At 43.4% G+C, this 17,383-nt stretch overlaps 1 protein-coding gene across 3 annotated transcripts in view; it reads right to left on the reverse strand.

Moving 5' to 3' along the window:
• Window positions 1-17,383, reverse strand: part of ZNF704 (zinc finger protein 704) — a 103,190-nt gene that overhangs the window by 29,394 nt on the left and 56,413 nt on the right. For all 3 annotated transcript variants that reach the window (XM_051612543.1, XM_051612542.1, XM_051612544.1), the window contains exon 3: window positions 3,676-3,779. In XM_051612543.1, the coding sequence (XP_051468503.1) occupies window positions 3,676-3,779 (104 nt within the window). The remainder of the gene's footprint in view (window positions 1-3,675; window positions 3,780-17,383) is intronic.

Below are 17,383 nucleotides of genomic sequence, written 5' to 3' on the forward strand. Positions count from 1 at the left end.
AGGGAAAAAAACAAACACTGGTTCTCATTAATACTAACAAATCCGTCAATGTAAAAAAGTTAAAAATATAAATAAATGCAACTTACTCTTATTTTGGGGCTCTTTTCACATTGCTGGTGTTGCGTGAAAGAGAACCAGACCAAATATTACTCAGCTGCAGGGAAACAAGGGCCAAACTCTGATCCAGTTTACATGGGTGATCATCCCCAGTAATTCCAGCACAGTTCAGACTTTAATACTAATGCTAGTGTTATTTTTTCTTTTGCTTCTAGGCAAAATTCCATTTGTTTAAACAAATGTTCCTTTAATTACACTGCTACTTACTGCCCTTTTTTGGAAAAGGATGTAGAAAGAATTAATCATTAGTACATTTGTTGTGCATATTACTAAGATCAGAGCCTAGCCTTTCATCACCAAAAAAACGTTAAATTATCATATCCGTGCACCTTTATTTAAGTCCTTATTAAGTCTTCACTCAGGCAAAATTAAGATATTTAGGGAGAAGGCGCCCAACAACAGCTTCAAAATCTTGACTGCGACTACTGAAAACATGAATTATTTTTTCAGGCTAGTCTTCCCAGATTTTGGGAAATAAGCAGACAAGCTACATGAAGAAATATCAAAGAGCACTCAGACTTCATGAAGAAATATCAAGGGCTACTATTTACCTATCAGCAATTCAAACAGGCTTGTTTGGAAGACCTTTCCCATCGACACTCACTAGCCAATGTGCACTGCCACTCCTGACAAGTGTCATCTGCTCAAAGGGTCTCAGGTGGCAGGTACCACCTTGTCCCACACTGGAGCAGCTGCTTGTGACTGAGGCTCCAACATGGGGCCTATGTGTACCGCGACCACTCCAAATCCCTGCCTGGCACATCAGCACAAATCCATCTTTATCTGTGGTTTTGGCTGTGAGCTGAGCAGCTAGAGAGCCAGCATGTTTTCACCCTTCCACTGGCCTTCCCTAGGGTCTGTCAACCTCCAGCCCTGAGGAAGGACAGTCCCTGGGGATGTCACTGTCAGAAGTTTCCCAGGGCTCCTCAGAGCACTGGTACTCTATAAATACTTTTGGTTTTCAACAATGGAAAGCACACAAACAGGAACCATGTGCATTTGAGGCTAGAATTCCAGCTAAATGGATAAAACTTACATTTTCTGCAAAGAAATGAAAAAAACACAGTATTTGCTCAAAAATCTTTAAAGCTGGGACATTTGGTACAAATTCCTTTTAAGAACATTTAATGGATCACCCCTGTTTCCATGAAGAAATGCAAAGACTGCTTCCCTATTGTCGCAAGCCGGTACTCGGGCCACTCCTGTTTAACATCTTTATTGATGACTTGGATGAGGGGATAGAGTGCACCCTCAGTAAGTTTGCAGATGACACTAAGCTGGGTGGGAGTGTTGATTTGCAGACGTTAGGGAGGCTCTGCAGAGGGATCTGAACAGGCTTGACCACTGGGCCAAGGCCAATGGCCTGAGTTTCAATAAGGCCAAATGTCAGGTCCTGCCCTTGGGCCACAAGAACCCCCAGCAGCACTACAGGCTTGTGGAGGAGTGGCTGAAGAACTGCCCAGCAGAGAGGGATCTGGGAGTGCTGACTGACAGCTGGCTGAGTATGAGCCAGCAGTGTGCCCAGGTGGCCAAGAAGGCCAGCACCATCCTGGCCTGCATCAGGAATAGTGTGACCAGCAGGACCAGGGAAGCGATCCTGCCCCTCAGCCTTGGTGAGGCTGCACCTCAAGCCCTGTGTGCAGTTTGTGGTGCTACAGTATAGGAAGGACATTGAGGTGATGGAGGGGGTGCAGAGAAGGGCAACTATGCTGATTAGGGGTCTGGAGAGCAGGTCTTATGAGGAGAGGCTGAGGGAGCTGGGGCTGTTCAGCCTGGAGAAGAGGAGGCTGAGGGGAGACCTCATTGCTCCCTACAACTACCTGAAAGGAGGTTGTGGTAAGGTGGGTGTTGGCCTCTTCCCTCTAGTGACTAGAGACAGGACAAGAGGAAATGGGGTCAAGCTGCATTAGGGGAGGTTCAGATTGGATATTAGGAAAAATTTCTTCACTAAAAGAGGGGTGAGGCATTGGAACAGGCTGCCCAGGGAGGAGGTGGAGTCACCGCCCCTGGAGGTTTTCAAAAAACAGGTAAACATGGTATTTCAGGAGATGGTTTAGTGGTCATGGGGGTGTAGGGCTGATGGTTGGACTTGATGATCTTCAAGGTCTTTTCCAACCTTAATGATTCTATGATTAATTGTATTTCATTAGTAATTTCATTATTATCACTAACTTCTTAGATTTGTCTTCCGCTATTCCATAAACGGAGTAGTCTTTTAAGGGATTATGAATGTGATGGTAGACCAGCAGAGAGTTACAAAACGCACAGGAACTGAGGGTCTAATCCTGCATCAGCAAAACCAGATGTGTTGCTGTGCAGACTGTTAGTGCACAGCTTCTCAGCCAGGGGCTGTGATCTGAAAGTGCTTTGCTTTATCACAGGGCTGAGTAAAAACTCATCTGATTTTCATGGGGTGGGGACATGAACAACTGCTGTCATGTTTACTGTTTGGAAAATTGGCATTTTAGTGAGGAAGAGACCTTCTGCAGCCCTCCTGTCCCATTCATGAAAGGAGGCATCTCCCATTTCATGAACTGGATGCACTCTAAGGTTACAGAAAATGTTTCTTCCAATTTCTGCTAATGTTGCACCACAGACTTTGACTAGTCCTTGCACTCCAAATACAAGGTCCTGCATTTGGGTTGGGGCAATCCTCAGTACCAATACAGGCTGGGGGGATGAAGGGATAGAGAGCAGCTCTGAGGAAAAGGACTTAGGGGTACTGGTGGATGAAAAACTGGACATGAGCCAGCAATGTGCACTCGCAGCCCAGAGAGCCCAGAGAGCCAACTGCATCCTGGGCTGCATCAAAAGAAGTGTGGCCAGCAGGGCCAGGGGGATGATTCTGCCCCTCTACTCTGCTCTGGTGAGACCCCACCTGGAATACAGCGTGCACGTCAGAGCCCTCGGCACAAGACAGACACAGACCTGTTGAAGCAGGCCCAGAGGTGGGCACAAAAATGGTGAGAGGGCTAGAACACCTCTTCTGAGAAGACAGGCTGAGAGAGTTGGGGTTGTTCAGCCTGGAAAAGAGAAGACTTCAAGGAGGCCTTGTTGTGGCCCTTAAGTACTTAAAGTAGGCTTGTAAGAAAGAATGGGACAAACTTTTTAGCAGGGTCTGTAGTGGCAGGACAAGGGGTATTGGTTTTAAACTAGAAAAGGGTGTATTTATATTAGATCATATGAAGAATTTTTTTACCATTAAGATGGTAGAAGACTGGAGCAGTTTGCCAAGAGAGGTGGTAGATGCCCCATCCCTGGAAACATTAAAAGTCAGTTTGGACAGGGCTCTGAGTAACCTGATCTAGTTGAAGATGCCATGCTTGCTGCAGTGGGGTTGGACTAGATGACCTTTAAAGGTCCCTTCCTAGTGAAACTATTATATGATTTTATGATAGGTCAGAGCAAAGTTCAGTATGGTCCCTAGCACGGGTCACTGCCAGAAGACAGCCACTTACCCTTTGTCCTCCACTGCAGCCACAACTCCTGAAAACAAGCCCCATGCACACAGCCCTGGCACATCTGCCCAGATCCCCTGCTCAGGTGCTGAAGACTTACCATTGGGTCGGACAGGAGGGCTGCGGACCAAAGGGCTGGTGGATAAACTGGTGAGTACCATGGCTGCTGTTACTTTATCCATGTCCAGTTCTTCTGAAGATTTTCTGAAACAGTGAATGGAAGGTACGAAACACATCAGCAAATATTTAACTTTTTATTTTTATTTTTTTTTTATAATACCAGCCCAAACCCTAAGCCAGCACACCACAGCAACATAAGTAAGTTGTTGAGCACAGTTAAGTTATTGTCTTCTGGCAAACTAACTGTATCAAGTGGCTACCTTAAGCAAACCAGCTCAGTGTAAATAGGAATAGCAGTGGGAAAAGATACTATATCTTCATATAAAATTGTCAGGATTATTGTGACCCTCCATAAGTTTGACTCTGTTCCTTTTTTCCCCAGGTTTTTAACTATTTGTATCCTCAGAGGTAACTGTGCACTTGAGTATTTTTTTTCCCTGGATGAAGACACAGAAATGCAAAATCAGGTAAGATCACTAGTAACACTAATAACATACACTACTCTCTGTAGGGTGAGGAGCAATTACCAACTGGAGCTAAGGGATGAGATTTTTTTCTTTGTTGCTTTTCCTTAATTCTATTAACTTTCCTGTGCTCTCTCCGAAAGACTCACTATAAATTTTTCCTGGTCAGATTATAAACTCATTATTTAAAATCATTAGCAAACTTGCAGAAAACCAACATGGGGGAGGGGGGTAGGAAGAGAGATTTTTGGCAGGTGTGATGAGCACCTGAGCCAGCAGGATAGCGCAGCAAGAAGAGAGGTCACTCTTTAGCTTGGTCTTGCTGAGAACCTGCCCTAAGTCAGAGCAGAGGGCATGGGGAAGGGGTAATAAGGGAAAGGAGGGCAGCCAGATTTCAGGGGAGGAAGGAGAGGATTTGGAGAACAATGGACACCACTAGAAAACAGGCTTCAGTGACCTGCTGCTCAAGGAGTCTCAGCTGGCTGGATAGGAGCTCTGTGGAAAGGGACCTGGGGCTCTTGGTGGATAACAGGCTCAACATGAGTGAACAGTGTGTTGCTGTAGCAAAGAAAGCCAACAGGATGATAGGCTGCATCAACGAGGGCATCACCAGCAGAGATAAAGAAGTCATCATCCTACTCTACTTGGCACTTGTCAGACCACACCTGGAGTATTGTGTTCAGTTTTGGTCCCTGCTCTACAAAAAGGATGCTGACAGGCTGCAGAGGGTCCAAAGAAGGGCCACAAGGATCATCAGAGGACTGGAGGACCTGCTGTTTGAGGACAGGGTGAGAAAACTGGGTTTGTTCAGCCTTGAGAAAAGAAGGTGTCGCAAGCTGGTACTGGCGGGCCATCCATAGAAACCCTCCCTTCCTTCAGCCAAGGATTTGCAAAGAGCACAGCAGCCATATGGTCATCACTGAATACTAGAAAGGTCTTGGATATCTGCTATAATCAGCTAATACCTGAATCTGTCACCCACCAGGTCTTCTTGCCTGCAGAGGAATATTTCACTCAGAATGCCAAATTCCTCTGGGCTCAGAAGACCTCTTCTCAGGATGACATTGAAACACTACATTTTCTGGAGAACAATCCTGCCAGATGATTTTCCAATTACCTGATATCCCAATATGAAAAATCCCGTCCCTGAGAAGCATGCAGTTGCTCTGTAGTCCACTCCTCCAAGACTATACCAACTGTCCCTACTCCTTTATCCAGCTGCTGCTGAACCACAAATACTTGCACTTCTGCAATATATGAGGATAAAATGATCACATGTTCCTGATACACTAGAGAAGCCGATCCCTAGTGCTTGCAATCAGCCTTTTTGCAGAATCGTAGAACAATCTGGCTTGGAAGGTACTTTCAAGATCACTAAGTTCCAACCCCCCTGCCATGGGAAGGGACACCTCCCACTAGACCAGGTTGCTCAAAGCCCCATCCAACCTGACCTGGGAAAGCGACAATTGGCTGCCACCAACTGGCTACTGGACACGCCTACAGCACTAACTCACTGCTGGGACAGCTGGCTGCCAAGCAGCATGTGGCACTCGTGTAGCACCATGAACAGAACGTCAGGGAGCCAGTGGCTCTGCTCATGGTGCTCTGAGTTGCCTTTATCTCAGTGTTAATTTTTCATGTTACAAATTGTGTGACTCATACACTCCCCTATATGCACATAATTTCCCTGGAAAAATCAGAGCACCATGAGCAGAGCTGCCTGTCCCCAAGGTTCTGATCATGGTGCTGAATGAGTGCCACCTGCGTGCTGTTGTCCCAGGGGTGAGTTGGTGCTGTAGAAGTGTCTGGCAGCCAGCTGGTGGCAGCCAGTTGTCCTAGACCCACCTGAAACTGAACACCTCCAGCGATGAGGCATCCATAACTTCTCTGGGCAACATGAGCCAGTGTCTCACATCCCTCACACTAAAGAATTTCCTTCTAATGTCTAACCTAAACCCATCCTCTTTCAGTTTTAAACCATCCTCTCTCACCCTATCTCTTCATGCCCTTGTAAAAAGTCCCTCCCAAGCATTCCTGTAAGTCCCCTTCAGGCTGCTAGAAGGTCTCCCCGGAGCCTTCTCTTCTCTAGGCTGAACATCCCAACTCTCTCAGCTTGTCATCACAGGAGAGGTGCTCCAGACCTTCCAACATGGCTCTTCCACATGTGTGGCAAGAGGATAACTTGCTCCTGTCCAGGCCTCTGCAGAATTTCAAAATCACACTACTGCAGTTTTTGCAAGCATTTGCCAAATTGGTGTCAAGAAGTCAGAGTCTAGACTCAGAGGTAATCCCAAAGTTCTTCCAAATAGTCTATAATTTTAACTTCTAGTTCTTCTGTATTGATGGCTTTTCTCCCTGCTCTGACTCAGACTGCTGGTCTGAAAAACTAACTTTTGCTCGAATTAATTTTGTCATTAATGCCCCAAAACTGTCAGCATTGGCATCTGTGCCTACAATGAGAGTTTTCTTAGGTACGCAAAGGACAGGAATGGCCATGAGACCATCCCCTGCCATATCTAGCCATGCTAAACCACACTCTTGCAATTACTGGAATGCTTTTTTCTACCTGATCCAACTTAACAGGTTTTCAATATGGAAAGTCCAAATAAATAAAACTTTGACCTTTTTCTCTGCTTATTTTGAATCACAGTAATTTTTACTACTTACTGCTCCTCAGCTGCATCCAGCAAACAAGGAATGCTCTGCTTGTACTTTCCAGCCACAAGAATTTTAGCAGCTACAAATGTTGGCTTATGTGACTCTGCTCCCAAACACATTTTTACAGTTTGGCTCATAAATGTAAACACACATGTTCCATATAAGCACAACTGCAGCAACAGCAGCCTTCAAGAGAGAAGCAAAGCATAAAACTGAAGACAGGAACCACTTAAGCCATCTGCATTTAGTCAGCATCACATGTGAGTCAATGCTTGAAGACTTTTCCAGTTTTCTCTGCTGGGAAGTTGAACCTGAACACAACTGTTCAACAGTATTTGCACTCAGAGGCAAAAATAACTTGTTTGTTACACATGGATTGTTCACAAACCAGTACATTATCCATGACCCAGCAGTGTGTCCTTGCTGCCAAGAGGGCCAACAGAATCCTGGGATGCATAGGGAAGAATGTGGCCATTAGGTCGAGAGTGGTCTTTCTCCCCCTCTATGCTGCCCTGGTGAGGCCACAGCTGGAATACTGAGTCCTGTTCTGGGCTCCACAGTTCAGTAGAGACAGGGAACTACTGGAGAGAGTCCAGCAGACAGGAATGAAGATGACTGGGGGATTGGAGCATCTCTCTTATGAGGAAAGGCTGAGAGAGCTGGGACTCTTTAGCCTTGAGAAGAGAAGGTTGAAGGGAGATTTTATAATTGCCTATTAGTATCCAAAGGGTGGGTGCAAGGAGGATGGAGCCAGACCCTTTTCAGTAGTTCCCAGTGACAGGACGACAGGCAACGGGCACAAGCTGGAACACAGGAAGTTCCATTTAAATATGAGTAATATCTTCCTTATGGTGAGGGTGACAGAGCCCTGGAACAGGCTGCCCAGGGAGGTTGTGGAGTCTCCTTCCCTGGAGATATTCAAGATCCACCTGGATGCAGCCCTTGTAACGTGCTCTAGGGGATCCTGCTTAGCAGGGGAGTTGGACTAGATGATCTCTGGAGGTCTCTTCCAACTCTGATGATTCCATGATTCTGTGATTTCACCACTGGTAAGGTGATTTTCTGCAAACTTAAGTTATAATCCCTGACATTGCTTATACTGCTATTAGGTGTAATGAAATATAAATCACTTGGAAGATCATGTACTGCATCAGTCTCCCAGTGCTGTCTTCCAACTTCTGGACACATATATTTGTGTCAGCCCAGTCTGCAGTGGAGACCAAGCAGTTTTGGAACCTTTATTTCTGGAGTCTTCGTAAATCAAAACACAAACTAGTCGCTAAATTATAATGAACCACCTGAGACATAATCAGCAGAAATTAGAGGACCTTGGGAACAGATCTTTTACCATGTCTCTCAGCTTCATGTCTCTCTGCTTCTTCAACAGGGAGAATGGTTTCACTTGATCCCTGCAATACCCTAACCTAGCCAGGCTGGTATTTAAAGGTGTCCTTTTCTTTAATAGCCAAGCTCAAATTAAACTTAATTATTACCCTCACTAGTAATAACAGAAATCTTCTGAAAGAAATAAAAATCCTCAACTACATTCTACAGGAAAAATAAAAAGATTTTAGGTATCTTCAATTCATCATTAATGGCAAAGACAACATCCTAACAAAGAATCAGCAAGAAAAGCAATGCATGTGACTGTGACTCCAGACAAGTAACTCTTGTCTGGAGTAACAAGTACTCTTCCATCTTGAGTACATCTTCCAGTACAAGTAACAAGCACTCTTCCATCTTGAGCAAAGACCTACAATACCATGCAACGAAATCTTATCAACCCATAAAATGTCTTTCATTTACAATAATATTTAGTTACCATTAACAACTCAAAATACTGACAGTACAGATATATAAATGATCTTGTGAGCTGCAGTTAAGTTTAATTGTTGATCATGAAGATTAAAAATTAACTCTCTTGCCAAAGACAAAAGGAAAAATTGTAAAGAGAATGACTCATACAACCAGTTCAAGGTCCTGAGAACTTTTTAGTAAAAGCTGTAACTTATCACAATAAAGAAAAAAGCAAAGGGAAATGTTTTCCAAGATTTCATTAAATCATTACACTACTATAATAGAATCATACAGTGGTTTGGGTTGGAAAGGACCTTAAAGATCACCTCATTCCACCCTCCTTGCCATGGCCAGGGGCATCACTCACTAGACCACGTTGCTCAAAGCCCCATCCAACCTGGCCTTGAACTCCTCCAGGGAGGGGGCATCCACAGCTTCCCTGGACAACTTGTTTCATTGTTTCACCACCCTCACACTAAATAATTCATTCCTAATATCTGATCTAAATCTACCCTCTTTCAGCTTGAAGCCATTACCTCTTGTCCTATCTCTAATCTCTCTGGTGAAAAGTCCCTCCCTCCCTTTCCTATAGATAACTGGAAGGCTGCTATAAGAACTCCCCGGAGCCTTCTCTTCTTCAGGCTGAACAGCCCCAACTCCCTCAACCTGTCTTCATAGGAGAAGTGCTCCAGCCCTCTGATCAACTTTGTGGCCCTTCTCTAGACTTGTTCCAACCTTCTTACATTGCAGGCCTGTGAGCTGGACGCAGTGCTCCAGGTTGGGGTCTCATGACAGCAGAGGGGTGGAGTCAGGAGCATTACTATTTACACAACAAAAAAGAGAACTAGCATTTGATGTCTAAAGCACAATGATATGATGAACTGATTAGAAGCTAGGGATTTCTGCCTTTACTCATCATGGCCAAACACAGAATTCACCTTTCACGCTCGTAACTTAGTGATATATTTGCGGATTAGTTAATATAAAGAATAACTGACCTTTCTGTGTCTCTGCTGTTCTGGTTACACACCGGAATTTTTGTAGGATACTAACAATGAACAGAAATTACCATCTAAAACTTTATTATACTAGGACAGGAACTTTTCTGCTAAAAACCATAATTCCTCAATTTCTCAAGGGAAAAAGAAAAATGCTTCAAAGGCTACCTCTAAGTGCCAAGCTGAAAGATTTTGTGATTCAATTTTTCAAAGGATTTTTGGAAGTCTGGCTGCTCTATTAGAGTCTGAGGAGAGCTGATAGGTCACCAGGAGTAATGCAGATACAGACTTCTTATCTGAAGTGTAATGGTCTAAAGACAATAAAAAGGCTCTGTAAATTAGTTGCATCATATGGGAGACATTCACAGAGTAGTTCTCAGCATCCTGAAGAAGAAAATAGGTTTAACAGAAGAACTGAAGAGAAAGTGGTGTGTAATGCAGGTGTGTTTCTCAAAGTCTTTTACTTTTCCTTGCATCAGATCATGCAGCACCTTCCACTGTTCCAAAACAGAAGCACTAGAACTCTGTGCTCTAGCCTTTATGATTAAAAGCACTGAAACTTGACAGAGAAGAATCCATTCATTTTACAACTGTTTTATAGATTTAAGTAACCAAGAAAAGGTAATATCTGGTTGTAAAGGCTGGCAGACCTACTCCCCCATACATGGGGGCCTTGCCTGCCTCTCCTTCTGCTTCCCCTGGGCCTCCACAAGCCCCAAGCAGATGGTTCCCCAGGCCAGGCGTGTCCCCAGGGAGCCCCTGGAGAACCCGTTCCCAGTGCCCTCTGCTCCCTACAGGGGCACAACCCAGTGATGGTTGCTCTGTAGGTTACCACCACACCAGACCTCTTCAGGGGGTGCCAACAGAGCTGCACCAGTAACAAAAAGATACCAAACTACTGTGATGTCTGTTGTCTGGTGCAAACACATCCCATGGGCGAGGGACAAGGGCAATGGGTGCAAACTGGAACATAGGAGGTTCCACATAAACATCAGAAAAAACTTCTTTACTGTGAGAGTGACAGAGCACTGGGACAGGCTACCCAGAGAGGTTGTGAAGTCTCTCTCTCTGGAGACATTCAAAACCCACCTGGACGCGTTCCTGTGTGAATGTGCTCTATGTGATCCTGCTCTGGCAGGGGAATTGGACTAGATGATCTTTCGAGGTCCCTTCCAACCCCTAAGATTCTGTGACTCTGTGATTGTTTCAACAAGGTTATCACTTAGAGAAAGAAAATTCCACACTTCTGAGCACTGATGCATTCTTTGGGGAAAGGGGCTGGACTGCCTCCTACAATGCCCAAGAGGTACTGCTCAACACAATGCAAATTATCATGCTGAGAACTGAAAATAATGGAAACTAAAAAAACCCCCAAAGGTCAAATGTAACAAGAAGCGTGCCAAGAAGTGCTGTGATGGGCTAAGGGGACATCTGATGCCACTTGAGAGAGAGCAGGACGCCTTGCCTCTCCAGGTAGCTGGTGTTCCCACTACAGAGCTTGCTGCTGAAGAGCAGAACTGTGTGTGACTCACACCCAGCCCTGCAGCCAGAGCCACCCAAACACTGCTATGGCTGACATCTCTTTTTCACAAGGCTCTCTCACAGAGCCTTCTGCTAAGCACGTTTTAGTCATAATTCTTCCTTAACCTTTGAGAACAGTTATTTTACCAGCGATTAGCTGAAGATATCCTTAGGGCAGATGCTACAGGAATTTTCTCTTTCCCAAAGTAAAATACAAAATGCAAGACTGGAAATGTTTTGTTCTTCCTCCTTCTTCCCCTTCATCTATTGCAAACAGTATGGTTCCCACTTTGACTTAATTTAATTCCAGCATTCCCAAAATACGTGTTATAATATCAATGCTTATATACAATCCTAACACACCTATCTGGATAATGTTTAGTACAATTTATCTATAAAAGGTGCTAAGTCATTTAAAAATAATATTTAAGAGCTTTCCCACACACACACACATTAAAATATACTTTTTTTTCCTAGTAAAGTATACACAGATGAAACACTTCTAAAAGCCTTATCCCCTTTTCCTCTCACCCAGGAGCCACAGGCTTGCTCTCCTGCTGCTACCTCGAACTAGTAAAACAAATAAGATGGTGAGCACTTTGCTGAAATCAAATAAATCTCCAAAAATACTCACAGGGTCAGTTTCTGTTTATGGTTATTAAACAGACATCCCATCTTGTTAAGCTTGCTAATTCCTTCCTTTTTAAAGCTAGAGGCTAACCGAATTAGGAAGAAAAAAGCCATTGATTCTGAAACAGGTTGTCCACAGCCGCCAATACTGTTGAAAGAGAAGACACTAGAGGCAGAATCATCTTTGAGATGACCTTCTGCTCCCTGCTAAGGTGAGATGTTATATTCCAAAGAGTGGAATTTCCAAACAGTAAACCACAGTTTCTATGGCATACGTGAGTCAATAGGTGACAGTGCTGTAAAGCATCTTCCAGGGTCCTCCCTGCTATTGCAGTGATCCAGGAAACAAACATCATGGCTCACACAACTGGTTTTCACCCTTCTCAATTCATTAGAAACCTGCTTCAAAACAGGGAAGGCGCAGAGTTAATGTCCTCTCCACTCCCTCCTTCAGTTCATCACCATGTCCTTGGACCAATTTTGCAAGGTTACACTGACAACAGTACCTGTGATAGCCAGTTGACAGCTATTTTGTCTACACACACTCTACTGAAGAGCATCCAGGTACAGCTCTTCAGATGGATTTCTATTTCCCTCATCATCTTACAAGTCTGTCTTCATCTCTTTGTTGATGTTAGTACATCCATCATGAACAGAGCTGCTCCAAGTATTCTTGATATGGTCTTGCCCATATCTTCTACAAACACAGTAGTACTTCATGTCTCTCCTGAAATCTCTGATTTCCCTTACAAGGATAGCTCAGTCATTTGTAACTAATCTAGCCCCACTGTCGTTCTATTAATCACTTGTTTACAGCTAATGAAGTTGGAATTAATTGGTGCTAATGAACATTTTTTATATTTTGAAAGGGTGACAAAAATGCTTCCTTTAAAATAAACGAATATGACTGACACGATCTTTACATCCAATCTGATCATAGACTAGATTTTCTTTATTTTTCCTTCTCAGTTTTGATTTTCTGAAGGAAGATAATTATGGAGATAAGAGCAGTTCCAGATAGTTTTCAGGTAGGTTAGGAAGGTATATAGTACAAATATCAGGAAAGCATAAACACTGACACTTTCCATGTGGGGCTTTGTCAGCCATTTGGTCTGGCACTCTCTGGCCAGCACTAACTGTTTCAAAGGAAGACGCAACTGGGACATTGCCATGATCAATATACTATCCCATTCTCAGTAATTATGGATTTCCTTATACTCTGTGACCAGATTAAAAAACAACAAACAAAACAAAAACACCAAAATGCTCTAATCTTCCAATACATCTTTTATCAACTATGGCTCTGGATAGTCTTCCATAATACCTCTCTGCTTTCTACTGTCCTCATGTCTGGGCTTCAGTCATGTTCTACAGCACAGATCACTGCACTCTCGTTAAGTTATTCAGGAGACAAATATTACCTTTTATCAGGTTTGTTTCAGTTACTTTTCTGATTGTTCTGTTGTTTTCACAGTACCAAGACAAGGAGAACAGAAGCTGTAACTGCAACCTTTGCTCAGAATTGCTTTATTTGATATGACAATCCCTCCTAAAAATTTCCTTTTTGATGTGACCATATACAATTACTTCAGTATTCCCTTATACCAAGACCTTTCTACATTTATCAAGCCACAGTTCAGAATAAACACCACTGCCAAGGAAGAAAAGATAACAGGAGTTTCTGAAAGATAATGTCTCAGTGAGTCAGAGACCCGGCCACTGTATGATATAATTTATAGCAACCCCTGGTTGCTCCAAATTTAATATGAATAATATAAAGCAAAGACACAGAGGCTATTCCAGTGGCAAGAAACTGATTTTAGTGATTCTAAGCTGGGTCAATTCAGGAGACAATCTAATGTTCTCACTAACTGGTGATGATTACAGGCTGAAATAGATACCACTACATTAAAAATACATTCTGGAGTAAGTAAAAACATATCACACATATTCTACTCTGTATAATCCTTTTCCATTCTGTAATCTCCTTTCAGGTCACATGTAGTTTGTCATTAGTTCTTTACAATTCTTCAGGAAGATTTTTGTTGTTGTTGTTTTATTTTAATCTCACATTTATAGATAAGAGGATTCTGCTGTTTGGTTAAAATGCACCTGAAATTAAAATCTGACATTATGTACTGTAGAAGTATCACCACCAGAAGATCTCCAGACCTAATCAACACAGTGTCTCTCAATAAGGACAACCAAACTTTGGTCTCTCAAGAAACAAGTAGGACACAAAGCCATCTGTCCTCTGAACCATCTCTTATAAAGATGAAATATATTTAGGCCAAACACTTCTTGCCTTTAAAACAATTGTTTGACCCTTTCAAGGATCTCCCTAACAACTTACCTTCTTCCACAGGAACCAAATGCAAACTAACAGATGGCCACACACTCACTAGAGCTGAGAAGAGTGTGGGAAACTGTTCTTTTCTTCCTCACATAAGTCTAAACAAAATGCCTTTTAAGCCAGCGAAGGCCTTCTGCTGATTACTCCCAGCTAACGGACTAAAACAGATGTGCTACTCAAGGACAACTGAAACCAAAACAATGGATGTGGTATGGGACAGAAAGGATGGGTGACAAGTCATACCTTGCCCCTGATAGTCACCACCCTACCTTGGGGTTCTTGGATGCTAATTGGCTCTGGACAGTGACACTGACTGGACAGGTGGGTCATGGGGTATATAAAAGGCAGCAAGTGCTGCAGGTGGGCCCCCCCTGAGCCCCGTTAGGATGCTTTCTGCGTGGGACACCCCCCCTGCTGTGGACACTGGTGCTGGGACCCTGCCTGCCTGCCTGCCCCGGGTCCAGCCTGGGCCTCAGTGCCGAGCGTGCTGGGGTCCTGAGCCCTGCGGTCGGGGCCGGAGCCCCCTCCCCGTGTTGCTGCTGGTTGAGGGGAAGCCAATGGCTGCTGCCACTAGGTATGGAGCCATCTGGGACAAGCCCCGGAGGGTAACATCACCCCCCCCAACACACACTCTCCTCTCCCCATACTTGTACACACAGCACGACCTCTCAAGGAAGACTGACGTCGGGCTTCCTCCCTTCGGTCCTCAACCCTCTCTCAGAGAGAACACCTTAAAAGCACAGTACCTTTTGCATCACCTCCCCAAAGGACACATTCTTACTGCATATATATATATATATATATATATATATATATATATATCCCTGGTAACCATTTACATTAATATTTTCCCTAAACATCATCCCTCAGTTTGTGTTAACCCTTAATAAACCGGTTAATTAGTAAACTAAACATTGGTCTCAGCAGCAATTTGTGAGCACGGTGGGGGTGTATCAACTACCGCTCCAAAACACGGTCCCGCGGCGGCCCTTCCTCTGTGAGAGGCAGCGCCACATGTGACCCTCAGTCTTACTCAACATCCCCTCCAAACTTGGGGGGGGAAGTTGCAAAAGCACCTGACAGCCGATAGCCGCCCTGGCATTGGCTCTTGACAAAGAGCTTAGTCTTCTTATCCTATGATTTAAAAATCTGCTGCGCTGATACAAACTGATTGATTATGAAAACAGACACTACAACAGAAATCTCCCAGAGCGTTGAAGAAGACCATGTCTATAAGGAATGCCTGTGAAGCCTCTGAGCAGAGCACGACCTCCTGAGCACGAGCCAGAGGTAACTGACACCCCACAGCCATGTCAAGGCATCCCCAGAGCTGCCAGCTTCCTGAGGCAGTCAGCATGCAGAAAGGTCAGGGCTTCCTAAAAGCATCGACCCCTGTGCGTGTGTATGTGACTATCCCAGAGATCCCAGGCAGGAACAACTGCACTCTCCACAATTCTCCACAAGAATATGGAGGTATCTATGTAAAGTAGAATAAGAAAGTCTAGACCATCTAAACTGTGTATTCAAGATGGCAGCCAGTGTTCAATGATGTCAGACACCAGGCACCCTTACTATACATGTTTCTTCATTGTTCAACACTAACTCCTGTACTGGAGATTCTCCTCCTTAACAATCTCACTGGTGATGACGATTTCAAAATAATCTCCTGTAAGCAATTAAAATAGTTTCCCTGTATTTCCTAGCGCAGGATGTTCTCTTAAGAGTACAATGTTCTAACTGATAAATTATGGCAGATGAGTCATTATTTAGTTTAATTTATGTTAGGATTATTTGTCTGAAGTCCTGCATCCCAGATTATGACTTAAAAATCACAAAACCAGGTAAGCAAAATAGATACTTATACTTTGAATGAAACAAAGACAGAACTTTATACAAGTGGTATTATGAAAATAAAAATTTATTAGGAAGTCTTATGAAACTTGCTTTTTTGATAAACCGCTGTCAGCATACAAGATGGTAAATTGATATGGATTAAAACTGAAGGGGGGGTATTGAGAATATTTATAAGTATTCCCCATCTAAATGTTTTTCCAAGATGCTTTTAACATTAAACATTAATTGTGCTATAGTAAGTCCATTCTATGAGTCCAGGGGTGTGGGTTTTGTTGTTTATTTATTTATAATTACTTGAATGTTTTGCATTTAAAAGAATGAAACCACTGACATAATACATGGTAGAAGAAGACTACATTTTGCTTAACTCTACTGTCATCTTTAGTATTCTAGTCTGAAATTCAACCTTTTTTTTTAATTACGAGAAACTGAGCTGTGACCTGCAGGTATCAAAGGGAAACTGAGAATACACTGCCCGGCCTCTGGTTAGCACTATCTCTTTTTCTGTTTTTGTATTATTAGGACTGGCCTAAGGGTCTAGTTTCTTTGTTTCATATACCAAACCTAGAAGTGCCTGAGTGTGTGCAATGCTCCATGATAACAAATGAGTTTATAGTCACAGAAGCAATGACATTTAAAGTTTTTTGCTACGATTATTTAAATAATTCTTTTCACACACAATACAGTGAACGCCACCTTTCTTCAGAATGGAAGAAAGTCTTTGGGAGCACTGTCATTACTTCAGTCTTAAAATTTTAGCCACTAGAAACGTAGGCTTGGAGAGCCGAAGAGAACTGCAAATGTGAATCATCCTGCTTTGCATACCATCAGGCAGACAGTGCATAATTTACATAAATTCAAACATCGTCTTCTCCTCAGCTTCTTCCCTGTCATCCTAGTTTCTCTGTCTTGTGATGCTCTGCTCTGGTTTTCCTACATTCCCCTTTTTTCTTGACACTGGACTTACCCTAGCTCGTCTGCCTTTTCCTACAGCTATCAGAATTTCTGGAAGAAAAAAATATCCTGCTACAGTTTAATGAAAACTCAAAGGTGAAGATAAATAAAGCTGTTAACAAATACATAAATAAAGAGGCAAAAAAGAGTAGCTTCAACCTGTGAGAAGCTGGTTGTCAAGGTTTCGTGCCTGCTTAACATCCACTTTCGTCAACTCATCTCTGCAGTACCGGACAACCACAGCTTCCTCCTCACTGCTCTCCTGGGAGCCCCCAGTTAGGATGTTAGCTACTTCAGACAGAAGAGATGTGGCCTTCATGGAGAAAGAGTTACTTCTCCATGAGCCACTGTCTGAAACCAACATTCACCTGACAGCAGTTTTTTAATATGATACAAGTATGACCACTTCCAGAGGCAGATTACCTTGCTATCCTACAGACAGCAGATATCCATACAGAT

The sequence above is a fragment of the Apus apus genome, chromosome 2 (assembly GCF_020740795.1).
Source record: "Apus apus isolate bApuApu2 chromosome 2, bApuApu2.pri.cur, whole genome shotgun sequence".
NCBI classification, from domain to species: domain Eukaryota; kingdom Metazoa; phylum Chordata; class Aves; order Apodiformes; family Apodidae; genus Apus; species Apus apus.